Genomic DNA, 19,982 nt, shown 5'->3' on the forward strand with positions numbered 1-19,982 from the left:
TTAAACAAAAGTAAACCCGCAGTCACTTTCTCTTAAACAAATGCAGACATCAGGCAATGTGAAGAACCAGTGGAAGCAGGAGGGAGCAACTGGAAGTCCCTTGCTTTGCTCTTCTCAGAGCCCCCGAAGCCTCCAAGGCTCTGCTGAGAACAGCTGCAGACTGAGAAGTCTGGAGTGGAGAGACGCAGGCTCTGATCCTTCACAACAGAGCACAGGAAGGCTCTGAGGGCTTTACTTCATCCCTGAATAGACCTGCCAGTCCTTGCTTACACCTAGGCAAATGTGGAGCTGATTTGCCTGACAAAACAGCCAGCAGAACACTGTTCTGTGCCAAAAGAAGCACCAAAGAAAAGAAAATCTTTAACCCAAACTTTCACATTTGGAGTCTAGAGTTGCCTTAACTCTTTCAAAGACTTTTCAGGCAAATGAAAAATTTTGAACAAGTGTGCGGTTTCATTCTCAGAATTTTATCCCTGCCTAGAGAAGCCCACGTCTGTGAACTAGTGGCATGATAAAGCATCTTCCCCAGGGCAATTTTTCAGCTACCTCCTCGGACTTAAGGCCCACTCATCCCTGGTACTAGGGACCAGGGCTCTACAGGAGATCTGACTACTTTCCTAAATCAGTGTCATTCCAGACTGCATCCTAAACGCCTAACCTCAAACACACAGGTAAGTGTACATCTCAGCTGTGGGATATTACGTTAAGTATGCAAAGGTGTGTTACATTTGTTTATGCTGCATTTGTTTTATTATGTAAAGATGTGTTGCTTTGCCTACCTGAGGCATGTGATTAATAAGTAGCTGGACAGACAGTAGAAAACTGAATGGCCAATAGCTAGGCAGTGGATGGATGGGCGGGGCTGGTGGACAGAGAATAAGTAGGAGGAGGAATCTAGGCTCTTGAGAGAAAAGAGGGGGAAGAGATGGAGATGTGGGGGGCAGCCAGCCAAGCAACCACCAGCCAGCCAGATACAGAGTAGGACAGAAAGAATGGAAGAAAGGTAAAAAGCCCTTAGGCAATATGTAGATGAAGAGAAGCAGGATAATTTAAGTTATAAGACAGAGCGGGAGGAGCATCAGATAAGGCAAAGCATTTATAATTAAGTGTAAGTCTCCATGTCATGATTTGGGTTGGTGGCCCAAGAGAAAGCCTGTTAGACTCAGCCCTCATCAGAAAGAAGTTTATTTTTGCAATGAAGATCACACAGAAATACACAACTGGAAAAAAAAATCATTAGAGAAGATCTGATTATGGAGTGCCTAGTCCCAACTGATGCACCTATGATACAAACCCTACACCTAAGGCCTAGGGAACACCATGAAGAGGGAGTGGCAACTGTGTAAGAGGGAGAGGATCAGTACTTCAGCTGCAAGACAATGTCTTCTGTAAATGACACATAAAATCTTAATGAAATGGTTACTCAAACAAGAGCTATATAATGTCAATTGGACATGCCAACTTGGGTGGGGAAAAATCTCACAAGCTCTCACTCCTGGTATAGCCACAGACAACCAATAGCTGCCAAGAGAGAGAGGCTCTGTCTTTCCCAGGGATGAGGCTCCTAATTTGTTTTCCAATAACAACACTAATGTAGACTCAGCAGGTTGTATTTTTATACACATATCATGTAGAGGAGAGAGAGGAGGAGATGTAAAATGTTGGAGGGGAGAGAAAGTGGGTGGATATGATGTAAATGAACACTTATGTATGGAATTTTCAAAAATGGTAAACATTAAACAGAAGTTAAGGATACCAATTATAATCCCAGCAGTGTAACAGCTTTAAAGTAAACAAACTCAGAATGTTCTTTGAGCAAAGAGAGGATAGGAAGGGAGACGTGATAGAATTTTAGAGGGTACATCCATCAATTCAGTCAACATGTTTAAATAAATCTGCACTACACTCACTATTAGTTTCCAAAGCTTACTGGGGCTGAGACCTTCTGTATTCTCCATTTCCCTGTTTTGTAATATTATTTACTTTTATCCGATGAACTGGATCATTTGTCTTGTTTCTTCCATACCCTGCCCCCTTTGTTACTAAAAATAGATTCATCTACTCACAGACAGGTCATCTAGACAAGAACTAAACAGAGAAATAATAGAGCCAACAGAAATTATAAACCAAATGTCTCTAACAGACATTTACAGAACTTTTCACCCCAAAAGAAAAGAATATACATTCTTCTCAGCACCACATGGAATGTTCTCTAAAATTAGCCAACATTGAGTCACAAAGCAAGTTTCAACAGATAGAAAAAAACTGAAATAATCCTGCCTCCTATCAGGGCACCACAGATTAAAGTTGGATTCCAATAATAACATAAACAATAAAAAGCCTACAAACTCATGGAAACTGAACAGCTCTCTACCGAATGACTACTGGGTCAAGATAGAAATAAAGAAAGAAATTAAAGTCTTCCTATGTTTCAATGAAAATGAATAGAGAACATACCCAAATTTATGACACACAATGAAAGCAGTGCTAAGAGGAAAATTTATAGCACTAAATGGCTACATAAACATTGGAGAGATTACACACTAGCAACTTAACAGCACACCAGAAAGCTTGAGAACAAAGGGAAGCAAATGAATCCAAGAGGAGTAGATGACAAGAAATAATCAAATTGAGGGCTAAAGTCAATAAAATACAAACAAAGAGAACAATACAATGAATCACTGAAATGAAGAATTGTTTTTTTGAGAAAACCAATAAGATAGGAAAAAAAAAAAAAAAAAAAAAAAAAAAACTTACCCAAACTAACTAAAAGAGAGAAAATATCTAAATTAACAAAAGTTAGAAAAAAAAGGGGGGGGGCATAACAGACACTGAGGAGATCTAAAGAATAATTAAGTCATACTTTATAAACCTATACTACATAAAATTGGAAAATCTAAAAGACTTGGATAGTCTTCTCAATAGCTACTACTTATCAAAGTTTAATCAAGATCAGATAAACAACTTAAATAGACACATACCCCCTAAGGAAATAGAAGTATTTATTAAAAGTCTCCCAACAAGAAAAAGCCCAGGATCAGCTAGTTTTATCACAGAATTCTACCAGACTTTAAAGGAAAAGTTAAAATCAAGAGTCCTCAAATTATTATACAAAACAGAAACATAAGGAATATTGTCAAATACATTTGATGAGGCCACAGTTACCCTGATACCATTACAGACCAATTTCCCTTATGAACATTTGCAAACAGAATCTAAGAACTCATCAGAAAGACCATTTACCATGATGCTTCATCCCAGAGATGCAAGGATAGTTCAACATAAGAAAATCAGTCAATGTAATCCACCCTATAAACAAACCGATTGAAAAAAAGATCACATGACCATTTCATTAGATCCAAGAAAGCCTTTGACAAAATCCACTACCCCTTTATGATAAAATCTTGGAGAGAGTAGGGATACAAGAGACATAGCTAAACATAATAAAGGTAATTTATAGCAAACCTATAGCCAACATCAAATTAAATAGAGAGAATTTCACCAAATGGAGAGTAATTCCATCAAAATCAGGAACAAGACAAAAATCTGTTCACTCTCATCATATCTATTCAATATAGTGCTTATCATATCTATTCAATATAGTGCTTATCATATCTATTCAATATAGTGCTTGAAGTTCTAGCTAGGGCAATACCACAACTAAAGGAGATCAAGGGGATACAAATTGAAAATGAACAAGTCAATTTATTGTTATTCATAGATGGTATGATAGTGTAAATAAGCAAAACACCCCAAAATTCTACCACAGAATTCCTACAGCTAGAAAATATCTTTAGCGAAGTGGCTGGACACAAAATTAACTTAAAAAAAATATGTAGTCCTCCTATACACAAACGGCAAATGGACTGGGATAGAAATTGGGAAAACAGCAACCTTTACAATAGCCAGAAACAATATAAACTACCATGGTGCAACCCTAATCAAGCAAATGAAAGACTCATATAACAAAAACTTCAGGTCTTTAAAGGAAGAAATTGAAGAAATCAGAAGATAAAACCATCCCCCCATGCTCATGGATTGGTAAGGCCAACATACTAAAAATGGCCATCCTACCAAAAGCGATTTACATGTTTAACACAATCCCTATCAAAATTCCAACAGAATTATTTACCAAACTTAAAAGAATAATACTCAACTTCAATTGGAGAAAAAAAAAATAAAAACAAAACAGAATAGCTAAAACCAATCCTGTATAATTAAGGAACTTGGGAAGGTATCACTATCCCTGATTTCAAGCTCCACTACAGAGCTATACTATTAAAAACCACATGCTATTGGCATAAAAACAGACACATTGATCAATAGAATTTAATCAAAGACCCAGAGATAAATTCACATAGCTATGGATACCCGAACTTTTAGAACGAAGCCAGAAATGTACAGTGGGAAAAAAAGCATCTTCAACAAATGGTGTTGGTCTAACTGCATATCTGCATATAGAAGAATCATAATAGAGCCATTTTTATCACCCTGTGAAAAACTGAAATTGAATTGGATCAAAGACCTCAAAATAAAACCAGACATTGAACCTGATAGACAAGAAAGTAGGGAATAACCTTGAATGCAATGGTATAGGAGACATGAATAGAACACTGATAGCACAGACCCTGAGAATAAAAATCAATAAATGGAATCTCATGAAACTGAACAGCTTCTGTAAGGCAAAGGACACTGCTAACAGGACAAAATTACAGCCTGCAGAATGGGAAAAGTTTTTCACTGTCCATATCTGATAGAGGAACAATATTCAAAAAATATAAAGAACTCAAGAAACTAGGCATCAATAAACCAAATAGCCCTATTAAAATGTGGTACATATCTAAACAGAGATTTTTTTTTTCAATAGAGGGATCTCAAGTGGCTGAAAAACACTTAAATGTTCAACATCCTTATCCTTCAGGGAAATGCAAATCAAAACAATCCTGGGATTCCATCTTACACCTGTCAGAAGGACTAAGATTAAAAAATACACTTGCTAGCTTATGGTGGTGAGGATGAGGAGCAAAGAGAATGCTCTTCCTTTGCTGATGGGAGTGCATACTTGTACAGCCAAAATGGAAGTAAATATGGTGATTCATCAGAAAATTGGAAGTTGATCTACCTCCAGACTCTACCACTTTTGGGCGTAGACTCAAAAGACACTCCATCCTAACACAAGGACATTTGCTCTACTATGGTCATAATTGAAGTAGATAACTGGTGTACAGCATAAAATTCATGGGACTGGCTCAAAATAGATTAATATAATTTTGTTTGGGGAGAAATTACTTACACACAGTACAAATGACCGCTGCAAGTTCCTGCTCCAAGGATCCACACCGGCTGCCCTCTGTGCTACCCGATCAAGAGCAAGAGAGGGAGCTAGAGTTTGGGACCCCAGACCTAGCCTCCTAATGGGCGTGGTCAGTGCAACAGTTATGGGCAGTGTGGATATCTCACTACAATTCCCCTTTTAGTCTAAAGGAAAGATTTAGGCTTAATATTAAAACTATATGCAAAGACAGTAAACATTAAGTATGCTCTAGGAAAAGGAAAAATAAGAATATACACTCTTAAACCATATTGCAGTGGGAAGAGCTACTATCCAGTCCTAGTTAAAGGCATAACAGACATTACTATAGAGTTGTCCTAAGCTAGAGAGTTTAAATCTTGTATCTAATATTTCTATCTAGGAAGAGAGAATAATTGTGACAGTCTAATCTTCAACCTCATCAAAGACCTGTGAAGGAAGAGAACAATACTAGGGTAGGCAGGAAGTGCAGGCAAGTAGCTTCCAAAAGGTGCAGCAAAGACAGAAACAGCAAGCTGCCTGGACAATCACTTAAAGTCTGACAGCAACATCAAGGCAACCAGCTTTGGCTAAGGTCTAGAGTATCTTACTGACCAACACAGAAGCAGAGAGGTTGAAAGGCTATCTTACCCTGACTTGGCAAGGTTCAGCTGTCTTCTAAGTTTATCTCCTGCAAGCATAGTAGGACAGCATGTTCAAAGCCAGCAGTTGAGGTGGGGGCAGTTCTTTGCCCAAGAGGCCATTAGCCAAGGAGAGAATGGGCTCCAGAAGGAGTGACATCAGTGCCCAACATTTTCTCCAGAATAGTTCGGTGCTGTCAGGAGTAAAATGTGTCTCATGTCAAGGGGGTACTAATATTAAAACATTTACATGCCATGTTCTACAGGTCTATGAAGTGTTTGAAAATCAAAATCTATGTTTGACTAATTTCATAGGTATGAGAAATATGGTTAAAAATATCTTCATTTCTCTGGGACTTAGTTGTACAATGCCTGGAGATTCCCAAACTAATTTAGCAAGGACAGGGACTTAAAAAATGTAGCTATATAGATATATATCTTTCTCACTAACAGAGGTAGAGCTGAAATGTCTCGACTAAAGGTAGAACTGTAAAAGTGCAAAATGATAAAATATCCTAAGTTGTATCAATATGCAGAATGGGTCACATCCATTTAGTTTTATATTTGTGTTCAAAACATCATAAACAGAAAGCAGACCCTAAACAGTCAACACATAGGAATCTAGCAATTTAAAATATCAAGGATCTAGCAATTTAAGTTATCTATAGCTAACAGTTTCTAAAGTTAGTACAGTAGAAATTATTAATGTCTACCTATATCTTAACCATACCCTTCTCAACCATACCCTATACTTATCTAAAAGAGATACCCAAGTCTGATCATCACCTTCCATACCCAATCCTAAGCAACTGAAAACCAACCCTACATAGATATATATATTATCCCTTAGTGCGGGGGTGTTGTTTTCTTAGGATTACTTCCTGTTGAAATGGGATGATGATGACTCCATGGGATCCGGTAAGGGAAAAAAAAAAAAATAAGGCAACAAAATTTCTCCAGGGGACTAGCTGAAACATTTGTAGCTATTCTCTGAGTGGCAGGAAACGCTTTACCAAAGTTCTTATCTGAGGCTCTGGCCATGGTATAATAAGAAGGTACACTATTTGTTCATAATAGCCAGAAAATGGAAACAATCTAAGTGTCCCTCAAGTGAAGAATGAATTCAGAAAATGTGGTATATTTACACAATGGAGTATTAATCAGATGTTAAAAAGAAAAAAAAAAGACATCATGAAATTTTCAGGCAGATGAATGAAACTTAAAAAAAAATCATCCTGAACAAAGCAACCCAGATCAAGAAAGAGAAACATAATGTGTACTCATCTATAAGTGGATATTAGCTGTAAAGAATAGAGAATAGTCATGATACAATTCACAGACCCAGAGAGGGTAAATAAAAGAAAGGCTCCAGGGAGAATGAATGGATCTCCCTGGGAAGGGGAAATACAATAGATTATGCTGGTGGACCTGTTGGATGAGAATGGTAATAGGAGGGATCAGGTGGGGGAGAGAGAGACAACTATAATTGGTGGGTATTTGTGTGATGATTGGAAACGTAGGGTAACAGAAACTTCCTGGAACCTAAGATGGTGATCCTAGAGTGGACACCTAGTAATGAAGGATACTGAGCCTGAACTGGCCATCTTCTGTAACCAGTCAATGCATTCAGTGGTGAGACTGAGACACCAACCTAGCCACAAACCTTCTACCAACAACATACTTATAAGATGTGCTGGGGCAATGGTGGCTCAGAGCTTGATGGAATGGCCAACTAATCACTGTTCTAACTTGAGACCCACGCCACAAAGGGGAGTCCATGTCTGGCACTGTCTGGATGGCAAGTAACTGGAGGCTAATGACCCAGGGACCTAGGGTAGGACCAAATATGATTGGACAAAAAAAAGATCAATAAAGTGATTCCTAATAATATGATATTCTGCTACACTCATAGGTTGGTGCCTATCCCAATTGCTATCAGAGAGGTTTACTATGGCAACTAATTGGAGGGAAGACCCACAGCCAAACATTAGGCAGGGCTTAGGGAATACCAAAGGAGAGCAAGAAGAAGGATTGTAAGAGTCAGAGGGGTTGAGGATACTAGGAGAATGGGGCCCACAGAATCAATTAAGCAGGGCTCTTAGGGGCTCACAGAGACTGAAGCAGCAATCATGGATCCTGCATGGGTATGGGCTAGGTCCTATGCATGCATATAATTATTATATAGCTTTGGGTTTCTGTGGGACTCCTAACAGTGGGAATGGATGGTGTCTTTATTCCTTTGCCAGCTCTTAGGGTCCTGTTCCTCCTAATGGTTTACCTTGTCCAACTTTGATATGAGCATTGGTGCATAGTTATTGCATTTTGTTAACACCGTATTCAGGTGATATTCCTTGAAGTGCTGCTCTTTTCCAAAGGAAATGGGGATCAATGGATGGGTGGCGTGGAGGAGTAGAGGGAAGGGAGGTTGTGGTCGGGATGTATTGTATAAAAGAAGAATAAAAAGAAATAATAAATTAACTTTTAAAACATTTGTCTCTTTGTGGAAAAAAAATCTTAATCTAATACTATAATCTATTCCTTGTGGTTAAATTTTCTCAATTTCTTTCAGTAATTTTTGTCATTCACTAATACATCAATCCTTTACCTCTGTCTTTCATTGTGTCTTCTCAAAGAACGTCTTTAGATATTGAACTAATATGACATACATTTTCATTTTATGGTAACTTGTATTGTTATCTATGATATTGTTTAGAATTTTCCCTTTAATTGGGAACAATCTCTGGTCTAATCACTCAACTGTAACTATTCTTGTTCCCATTTAGTCCACATCAGTCATGACAAAACCAAAATCTCTTTCATAGTAAATTTAAACTCAGAGGTGTTTATCCTCTAAGAGTGACATCTAATAAGTTATGTCTGTAGCTAAGGCTTGAATACTAGAGTATTGTCTCACTCTAGATGAAAAAGAAAACTGAATCATAAAAAAATCCAGGGAATAAAGAATAAGGTAAGAGATAGGAAAGAGAAAGTGAGTAGTGTGGAAGGGAATATACTCAACAAACAATATGTGCTTGTATTAAAACGTCCTCATAGAGCACAGTGCCACACAGAAAGAATATACAATGAGAAAGGTTTTTAAATAGAAAGGGTTGGCTATACAGCTCAGTAAAAGTAAAAAATACTTGCTATGTAAGTGGAAAATCCTGAGTTTGAATCTCTGTAACCCACTTAAAGTCATGGTGTGGTCTATAGTCCCTTTGTTCCTTTGGAGTCATGTGAGGCAGGGGCAGTAGAATCTCTGGAATTAGCAGGCCAACTAGCTTGGCATACATAATGGGAAATAAAGAACAAAACCCAAAGGACAGAGACCCTATTTCAAACAAAAGGAAAGACAAGAAAGCCTTAAGAACATGTTGGTATATATGTACCACATTCACATAAGAAAAATGTGTGTGCACAATCACACACAGAGACATAGACATATACACATACATACAGAGAAAGTCACACAGAGAGGAGGGAGGGAGAGGGAAAGGGAGCAGGGGCAAGGGAGGGAGGGAGGGAGGAAGACAGAGAGAGAGAGAGAGAGAGAGAGAGAGAGAGAGAGAATAAAGGTAAAAAGGAACCAACAATTGGGACACACAGGTATTTGACACATGCAGAAGTAGAAATGTTTCAGAAAATCAGGTATACTCATTTCTTAGAGGCACCCCAGCTCTTAGTAGGCAGTCCTCTGGAACTTCCAAATAAACATAAGATAAACACTTTTTATCTGTCAGTATTTTCTTGTATTATGGGAAAGGGTATGGAAAACTTAAAAATTAATTTTATGTATGAAATAAACTTCCACTTTTAGAGAAAATTTTACCTGCTAAGGGCTTTATTTTTTCCCATTGGAGATGAAATAGTGATGACATAAGCTTTACTGCATTCTCAGCCTGCTCTTTCCAGAGTGTGATTGGCAGTTTGTACTTTGAAGCAGCTCCACGGAAAATCATGTTCTGCTTGGCAAATTACAGCTGCCCATGTCAGAAATATTTTTCTTGGCACAGTCTGACTTGACAGCCAAGTCAACTATAATGAACAAAGATTGTTGAGGCTGTTTTTGATGGACTTGTATTTGAGGACATCTCAGATGTCCAAGTTGGGAGACTTGAAGCTCTCTGGCACATCCATCATTCTACCATGAAGTGAATAAATTGCAGCTCCACTCACTTCCTTATTGGCTTAATATTCAGTCCTGATTTACCATCTAATCCGAGAACTAAAAATAGGAGCATCACAAATTGGACAGTGTGAGTTATATTTACACATATTTGCAGAGTATTTATACAAATTACATTCTTGAGAACTGGTCTAAAGGGTTCTCACTCTGAGTAAAATTAATAATAATATTCTTCATTCCATACTTTAACAAATACATATGCAAAAGATGAGGATGGATTCTATAGAGCAGTGGTTCTCCCAATCTGTGGGTCGTGACCCCTTGGGGGGATGTCAAATAACCATTCCACAGGGGTTGCATATCAAATACCTGCATATCAGATATTTAGATTATCATTCAAAACTATATCAAAATAACAGTTATGAAATAGGAACAAAATTATTTTATAGTTGGGTTCAACATAACACAGAGGACTGTATTAAAGTGTTGCAGCATTAGGAAGGTTGAGAACCACTGCCATCAAGTTTGTAAAACCTTAAGGAATCAGGAGTTGTCATATAATTCTAATTTTGTATAGCATTATAAGGTAAGAGTTCATCCAATTCAATACTACTCCCAATATTTGACATAACATTGAATGTTTTGTTTTGCTAAGAGCTTCTCTTTCTCCCTTCATAAAAAAAATCTATCAAAACAAGTAATGCCATGGTTAGTACTAATTGTCAGCCTGACACAGCCCAGAGTCACCTGAAGAGAATGTCCAATGAGAGGCTGTCTACATTGGGTTGGCCTGTGGACATGCCTGTGAGAAATTGTCTTTATTAAGTTCATTAACATGAGAGGCACCAATCCCTAGATGATCTCTGTCAGGCCATTCGATCATTAATTCTATTTATGTTTATTTAAGTCTATTCTTTATCAGATGCTGTTTATCATCATAAGAAGTAACTGAAAGGAACAAGGTGAATGCATGGTTTAGAGGGAATTGCATTCTGGTGAGGGAAAGTATATAGCAAGTTAAAAAGCATATACTTAAGTAATGGTGAATTCAAAGAAGAATGCTGAAGCAAAAGGAGATAGGAAATACTCATGATCTTGCATAGAATAGTAAGGAAGACCCTAACTACGAATTCATGCATGGAGAATGGCTTATAGGATATAGGAAGCAAGAAGACAGAGAAGGAAGAGGAAGGAAGAGAAGGAAGGGGGAGGATGAATGGAGGAAGAGGAGGAGATGGAAGGAGGTTGGAGAAAGAGAAAGATGAAGAGGAGGAGGGAAAAGTGGAGGGAGAGAAAGATGAGAAGGATAATGAGGAAGAACAATAGAAGGAAGAGAGAGAGAGAGATTGTGGAACTTGGAGGTCCTTTTGATTAGATGGGAAGCTTTGGGGTGGGGACAGATTACCACTATTGCCGTATATCTCTCCTATTGGAATATTAAATATGATATAAGAGATTCACTTATCTTCTTGGGGTTCACATTCTCATACAGCCTATACATTATCTGATGTTACCATGTTCTCATATTTCCCAAGCTCTTAAAAGTGCTCTTGAAGACAAACTTCCATCGCCAGATTTCCTATTCCCTGAGTCCCTTTTTCAGATATTACTAGAGCAATGTTTCTGAACCTGTGGGTCACAACCCCTTTGTGGGTCCAGCCATTTATTCACAGGGGTTATATAGTAGATATCTTGAATATCAGATATTTGCATTATGATTCATAACAGTAGCAAAATTACAGTTACGGAGTAATCATGATGAACTGTACTAAAGGTTCACAGTATGAGGAAGGTTGAGAACCTCTGCTTTAGAGTCTTGTTTTTACTGAAAACTTGCTGCTCCTTGTGTATGTACAATGCCTCTAAGAATCCCTTTCTGAAAAAGATTCTAGTCTTTCTCCTTGTGCAACTTGGACAAGTACCATTATTCATCATTATGGGTGATCACCACTCCATGTTGTCCTCAGTTCCTCTTCTCATTTCCAGAAGCAATTTTATCAGTTTCTGGGTGGCTCTTTCTTTTATTTCGCTTAGCTTTCTGCTTTAATTTTAGTTTTTAGACAAGTTTTCCTTCCCCAGCTACCTATGCTTTTTACCCCACATGTCATTTAAATTCTGTATTTTGCATCATTTCTCAACAATATAGTAAGGATTACATTTCTTTATTTTATTGTCACATCTCTCTCTTCTCTTGGGCCTACATGTAAAATCACACGATTTACTCTATTCAAAGCCTCTGAGTCTATAATCCTAAATACCTTGAGTATAATAGTATTTAGTAAATAGCAACTGTTAAGTAAGTGAAGGGAAGCTTTGAAACACATAGAAGCTTATATCTATAGACCTTGAGCTTACCTGCAAGAGCCAAGTTCCCTGTATGTGACCAATCTGCAAAGATGACTACTGTGAGACTCAGTGGAAACTCAGATTGTACAGAGGAGTAATATTGAACCAAGACTACATATCCTCTAGTAGTTATCTATGGAAAGTCAGAGCATTTTTTGTGGCATTATCTCAAATTTCCCCTTGCCTAAAGAGGAAATGTATGCATGCATGGTAAGCAAATGAAAACCTTTAAAACAAAAAAGGTAAACAGTGAGTTGAAATGTAACTGGTGAAATCCTAAATGTTTTATCCTTGAATAGAGAAAGGATATTAACATGGAATCATTTGAGGTGTTTAAATATTCCAATTCTGCATTTGCTCAGTGTTGAGAGACTATGTACCTACAGTCATCTTTCATAAGTCCAAATATGGAACATGCGACTTGACAAATAAAACTTTGCATCAAGGAAAGTTATAAAAATGGGAGTTGGCTTTAAAAAGGAAGGATATTTAGATACATTCTCTGTGCCTCTGAAATTACACTAGGGGCTTGAAATGGCTCAAAAATAATGACTATAAAAGGAAGCCACAAGATTAAAGGTACATCAGGTATGCCCTCCGTTGATTTATAAAATAGGCACCATAATTGATATATCCAGCTTTCAGAATCAGCTTTGAGGAGGGTGAAGGATTTTGAATCTTAGGACATATATTCTTCCAGGAAGATAGGAGAAATTGTCAGATTTTTTTGTTGTTGTGTCCTTTTTTTCTTTTTATGTCAACTTGACACAAACTTGGGTCATCTTGGAAGAGGAACCTCAGTTGAAAACATTCCTCCACCAGTAGGCAAGTCTGTGGGCGAATTTTAAATTAGTTATTAATGTATGAGGGCCTTGTCAAGCCCTGTGGAGCTACCTTTAGGTGGCTGGTCCTGAAAAGTGTTAGAAAGGTATAGGAATGTTAGTCTGGAGAGCAAGTGAGTGAGCAGCTTTGTTCTGTGGCCTCTGCTTTAGCTCCTCCCTCCAGGATACTGCCTTGACTTCTCTGCATGATAGGATATAAGGAAAATATGAAACAAATAAACTCTTTCCTCCTCAAGTTATGTTTGCCTCTGCTTTATCACGGTAGCAGAAAGTAAAGCAGGACAGAAGTAGAGGCTTTCAAGTAGTGTGCTTCTTCCCGTACACAGCTGATGTTAGATTATGTAGCTGGGACATTTCATAAACACAATTCACCAAAGAGTTTGCATCAACCAACGTTGTACATGCCACTGACAAATAAGCATTTGACAGATGGAATTTATTTGTATTTAACATCACATTCTCCTTCAGCACCTTCACAGCCATGTGTTTTCTGTGACTCATAGCTTTGCTTATTTGATGTTCTGTATGCAAAGCTGCGATATTTCCTATCAGTAAGTTAGTCTCTCTCTCTCCCTCTCTTTCTCTCATCTCTCTTGATTTAGAGGTTAAAGGTTATTATAAATCTTGCAACTTGAAAAAAAATGACAAAATTCTACCTTCAGCGAGTGAGGAAATGAATAATTGTGTAGCATCTTCAAATTGAATTCTGAGTAGCCCCAATTCTTCATTTTCTATGTGGAGAACCAGAACAAACTGATATTGCTGAGTGTTCAGCATAAAACACAGCATAAGCAGAAAACAGGGATGGAAACAGAATCTTGATGGAGAAGAATTTTAAACACGTTTATGGGTCTTTCATTGTCATGCCTTCAGACTCTGCAGACACATTCCTCTCAGGACAGCAGTGGCACAGTATGTACCCACTGGCCTGTCTTCTTACAGTCCATGCCCACAGTGCCCACAGTTGATTTCGGTTCTACAGGTCAGTGGACAGGCACAAAGCATGTGCTATGCATCTGGACTTCAGGAGTCTACCACTATGGTTTTTAATGTTCTTGCTATTAAGAATGAAAACAGCACTTTGTCTTTGTAGGGCTGCCATTACAATCTAGCATTAGTACAGGCAGTTTTTCACCTTATTTGTATAGAATGTATAATTCTATCATTTTCTGAAAAGTAACTTTCTATTCCATGATTAGGATGCCACTGGTTTTGACCAGGCATGGGCTAGCCATGTCTTACTTGTGAGTCTTACTATGTGATTCATAGAAATCTTGTTTCATTTTTCAAGTCAGGAAGAGACTGGAATATTTAGAAAAAATTAAATGTAAATGATTCAGTCTTAGACTCATATTTATCTCCAGTGGAAAAATATTTTACACAGTATTTTGGAAAGAAAGGATATTTTTATTAGCTAATGAATATGCATCTCTGATGATATGCAAAATCCTGAATGCTTAGCTATGTGAAGCCAAGGGCTGTTTCCTTATCATTCAGGAATTCACAGAACTTTCATAAATGTTACCCACTAACACAGAGTGTTTACTTTCCTCTGGTATCTGTCATTATATTCTCTTACATTAAAAAAAAATCATTTGAAGAGCATCCATTAGTACTTAAAGAAAAATGCTTTAAGTTGGATTCCTAATACAGACATCTGACCTGAGCTTGTATAATTTGCATGCCGTTTGTTCATTTACAAATGTGCTTGTGAAGGTAAAAAGAAAGGCTCTTGAGCCACTTAGAGAGCTTTCTGTACACATGCCTGCATATTTAGCATTTACTAATGAAACTTCCAGGTGAATTAAAGCTAGTGCATCAACAGTCATTCTACAGCTTAAGCATCTCTTGACACTCAGGTCACCAAATCACCACCCAGGGGTTCAGTTTCTGGACTTTTACACACACCATTACAGCTATATAGAGCAGAAAATTTTGAATACCACAAATAGCACCATCATCTTCCTTTTATCCATAAGTCCCATCCTGTCACTGAGTCCTCATTCGTGTTCATTCCCAGAAAATATCTTTACACATACATGCACACATTGTGTCATTTTTATACTTAGGACAGCACTTATGTTTGACTGGGAGAAAATTCATAATCTTAATTAAGGATGATCACTATTTTCTTCAGAGGTAAACACATAAAGTAGATAATATATCTAGGTGGCATTAGACAGTGATTTCTTTTAAATTAAAAAAAATTTACACAGATAAAAGAATAGAGTATGTTCTATGCAGAACTACAAGAGTTTGAGTTTCCTTTAGAAGATGTTTGAGATTAAGGCACCTCAGTTGCTCTTAGACTTTTCATTTGTCACTCGTATTAACTAATATGTCACTATTATTGAGGACAGCTATGATTGGGAGCACAAAATTCTGTTTGAAATAAGCATTGTTGCACCTTAGTTTTTTATATTAGACACTCCCAGTCTATTAGCCATGAAGAAACTGAGTAGAAAACTCCCATATTGAGTAATTTAAAGACTTCTGATGTCATAGATTAAAGGGAAGGATGGTTTGAGATTTTTTTTTTTTTTTGTATAATTTCCTTTGAAGACCTCAAAAAGGGAAGACAGACATAAACACAAACTCCAAGGAAAACTCACACAATCACACAGACACACCAAAGCAAAACTAAAACAGATTTCCACTGGAGATGTCAAGAAAGTACTACCTTGCCCCAAACTGGCAAGAATCCGATTACCACAAGGATGGATAGTTACCCATGGCGAAGAAAGGGATTCCCAGCAGAGTGGAGTTGTACTTCCCATCAGTGATGAAGAAGATCCCAGCTGCAGTGGCGATGGAAATGCACACCGTGAGCACCCCCAGGAGGCCCAGGAAGGGCTTACTGCGCAAGCAGTCCTTCATGGAGCTGGACAGGGTGGCCGTGGTCAGGATCAGCACGAGGCTCACCAGGACCTTGCTTCTGGCCAGGATGCTGGTCTTATGAAAGTCTCTCCAGAGGCTAAAAGATGCCAGAGAGTACAGTTGGAGGTCTTGGTGCTCATCCTGGAGCTTCCTCATAAGCTTACAGAACTCATTCTCCCACTTCTCCCCTATGAGGTCTTGAGTGGCAGAACCATAGGTCTGGAGGTAGTAGGTGATTTGAATGGCTCTGGCTGACTTGACCCGCTGGTCTTTGCTGTTTGGCACTTCCACTACCCCGCCTAGCTGGTGTCCAATAAAACTGTTCCTCCCATCCTTGAAAACAGAAAGAGGGGAGACTTCGGTTACCAGAAGGATGCACATTCCAAGGAACAGGTTCTTATTCTAAGCGAAGAAGCACAAGGAAGGCAAAGAGAGGTGCTGGTGATTGTGGAATTGATGTGGGTGGAGAGGAGAGCTGGGATTTCATTCTTAACCTTTTGGAGCCATGTGGGAAACCCTGCAGGCAAACAGGAATGATTCGATGGAGAGAGTGGCCCAAAGCTCCACCACACTGGCCTCGTGCGAAGGGGAAAAGCCTCATACATTTGGAATTCCCAATTTTTCTTCTAGAGCCATCTAGTCAAATTCCTTAAGAGCAGATTCAGTTTATGATCGCTGTAAGCAGAGCATGGCACAAGGCTCATCCTAGGCCATGCTAAAGAGACAAGAGTAAATTTTTCTTCAAGAAGATGCTACACCTCTCATCCCCAGAACTCCTGGCCTCAGCCCTGTTCTTGTGAGCCTCTATGGGGTTCCTCTGGTCTACAATCCTCCTGTGGTGTGGGTCAGAAAGGGATTGCTGTCTCCTTGTTCCCTTTTCCACCCCTTTCTTTCAGATGCTGGCCAGAATGTAAATAAGCTTTTTCCCCTTTGATATTTTGGGCTTCCTTGCTTTCTCTAAAGCCTCCTTCCCTGCCATATATCTGACCTATGTGCTAGCTTCAATGTCATGTTTTTTTTCCTCCCTTCTTTATTCTTGTCTCCTCCTCTATCTGTTCCTGATTTAGTTTGCCCTAGGTGTGATCCTTTTAAACTCTAAGAAAATTGTCTTTGAGCTTCAAAAGTTAAAATATAATCATCCTGTATATAAATATGCTAAGCTTTCCAGAATCAGTATAGGCACCAACACACAGACAAGAACATCCTTACTTCCTTACATTCGTGCAGTTAAATGAATGGTTCAGAATAGGATAAATACCTTTCTAAAAGCTAGTGTGGTGTTGAAACACTTCCTGCATGTGATACCAGCATTTGCTGGGTCTGCACAATCCCACCCCTCCATCCCTCACCTGAATCTGCCTTAGATTTATCTTTTCCTATTGATAAATTCCCAAAGGAGGTTGATAAGATTTTCAGGTAGTGCCACCAAATGGTGCCCCCGCTTCAGTGCTGGGCTTGAGGAAATGTGGACAAGACCATCATCCTAGGAACTGTGTAAACAAAGCAGCCATTCCTCCTTAAAGCACACTTAGATGACACAGACTTGCCAGTTATTCTCGTCCAATGAGGGGGCTCCCTGACACAATCACAAAATTTTAATCTATTTGGAAATTTTTATCTTTGTCACAATTGTCTCCACACTTTAGTGGTGATGGTTGATAGAATGTTGAGCCCCAAAGCAGGCTTCAGGATGATTTATAGAGCTGAAAATACACGGTTGGTATCAGGTGAGATGTAGACATAAAGAGAAAGTTTATGCTACAAGTAGTTTGTATGTGAATGGAGTCATGAAAGTTGTTCTCACAAGAATATAAAGGAGTTGATTCTCAGCAAGAAACACTTCTCTGTGGAGACCAGTAAGTGAGGGCAGCAGAACACTGACTACTGTCCTGACCACAGGTGTTTACATGGAACTCCCACACACCTAGACATGAGACACTTATTTGTATTTTGCTTTTAACATACACAAAAGTAACTCTAATGTTTCAGCATGTATTGCAAACAAGAGAAGTTGGAGATATTCATAGAATGCAAATTCAACTTGGAGAATGATAAAAACTTGAAAGAAAACTGTATGAAGTCACCCTGTGGACCTGCCCCTGCAAGTTAAATACTTAACAACCACATTAAGAAACTAAATAGCTGGACAGTGGTGGCACACACCTTTAATCACAGCACCCAGAAGGCAGAGGCAGGGGAATCTATGAATTCAAGACCAGCCTGGTCTACAGTGTTAGTTCCAGGAAAGCCAGGTCTACAAAGAGAAACTCTGTCTTGACAAACCACAAAGGAAGAAAGACAGAAAGGAAGGAAGGAAGGAAGGAAGGAAGGAAGAAAAAAGAAAAAAGAAAGAAAGAAAAGAAAAAAGATAGGTGGGAGAGAAGGGGAGGGAGAGAGGGAGGGAGATGGAATAAATAAAAGAAAGGAAACCAAACTTGACCAAACCCAAATGAACAACTTGTTTCTTAAAACAATTTGATTTTTGTTTTCTCCCTTTTAACTTAACTGGGGCTGGAGAGATGGCTCAATGGTTAAGAGCCCTGCTGTTCTCTCAGAGGACCCTGGTTCAATCCCCTGAACCCAGAAGGTAGCATATGACCATCTGTAATACCAGTTCTAAGGGATCTGACTCCTATTCCGGTCTTCAGGGGCATATGACACCCACTTTGTGCACAGAACTACATTCAGCCCAAACACCCATATGAATTAAAAACAAAAACGTAAAAAGAAAAACAACAAACTGAAGGTTTGGGGTAAGTTTCCTTGTTTAAACTCAGTGGGTTTTGCAAGGAGGGTTGGCAAGCTTTGGGGAAAGCAATGTGAATCTTGCCTACGAACTAAGTAATAGCTAGTTTACTTGGTGAATTTTATGTAAAAATTGACACTATGTTTTAGTTCAATTTTTCTTTCTGTGGCTTTGAAATTCTGTCTATTTAAACATGTATATCTGATAATCTGAGAGAGACATACCCCCATATCCCCAGAGCTCTGTTTGTTTTTAGGGATGTGCTGTTCTGCCTTAGCTCCTTTCTGTCATTAAATAGACCTCTGGGGATCTTTAGCAGCAGAGAGGAGAGTTATGTGTCCCTCAGGTCCTACTTAGAGATTATAGTGGACAAGGAAGGCACTGATTATATGTCTGGACAAAAGTCAAACATTTAAAGAAGTATAGATTTTTAAATAGCTAAACTTTATTGACTTTGACCAGCTGCTAGCCTTCCTTTTGTTTGTTTGTTTTATTTTGTTTTGTTTTTCAAGACAGGTTTTCTCTATATTGCTTTGGAGCCCGTCCTGGATCTAGCTCTGTAGACAAGGCTGGCCTGGAACTCAGAAAGATTCACCTGCTTCTACCTCCCCAGTGTTGAGATTAAAGGCATTTGGCACCAAAGTCTGGCTTCTAGTCTTCCTTTGGAAACTGCTTAATTTTCATTTTTTTTTTATAAAAAATACCTTATAAGAGATACACATTCAGTGTATCTTCCCTTATTATATTTAAGAAAAGTAAGAAATAACTACTGGTCCATGTTTAAATTTATTCACCTGCACACTATAAATGGAGTGTTTTGACATTCTGGATCAAAACTCCATTGGATGGTTGCAACATGCACATGTGGTTGGCTCAGCTAACCTATCTGCTACAGATCTTTAGAAAGCAAATCATACACATTATGGGCATGAGAACATTCTACTTTGAGATAAGAGTAGCAAAACGTTTCTCTTCTCGAACTAATCAATCATCAGATGCTTCTATATAGGAGAAACTGAGGATGAATGCAGCAAATATTTTATGCCTTGTAGAGAACTTCCTTGGAGTCATAGTACACTTAGGCTAATTTAGTGAATTTTTCAGATGTGATGTA

The 19,982-nt window shown here is 38.5% G+C and overlaps 1 protein-coding gene across 5 annotated transcripts in view; it reads right to left on the bottom strand.

The window, feature by feature from the left end:
• The window catches only part of Ptchd4 (patched domain containing 4), a 154,021-nt gene that overhangs the window by 85,363 nt on the left and 48,676 nt on the right, over positions 1–19,982 (bottom strand). For all 5 annotated transcript variants that reach the window (XM_051204340.1, XM_051204342.1, XM_051204341.1 and 2 more), the window contains one exon: positions 15,975–16,455. In XM_051204340.1, coding sequence (XP_051060297.1) covers positions 15,975–16,455 — 481 coding nt within the window. The remainder of the gene's footprint in view (positions 1–15,974; positions 16,456–19,982) is intronic.

Source organism: Phodopus roborovskii, unplaced genomic scaffold (assembly GCF_943737965.1).
Source record: "Phodopus roborovskii unplaced genomic scaffold, PHOROB, whole genome shotgun sequence".
In the NCBI taxonomy this organism is placed as follows: Eukaryota; Metazoa; Chordata; class Mammalia; order Rodentia; family Cricetidae; genus Phodopus; species Phodopus roborovskii.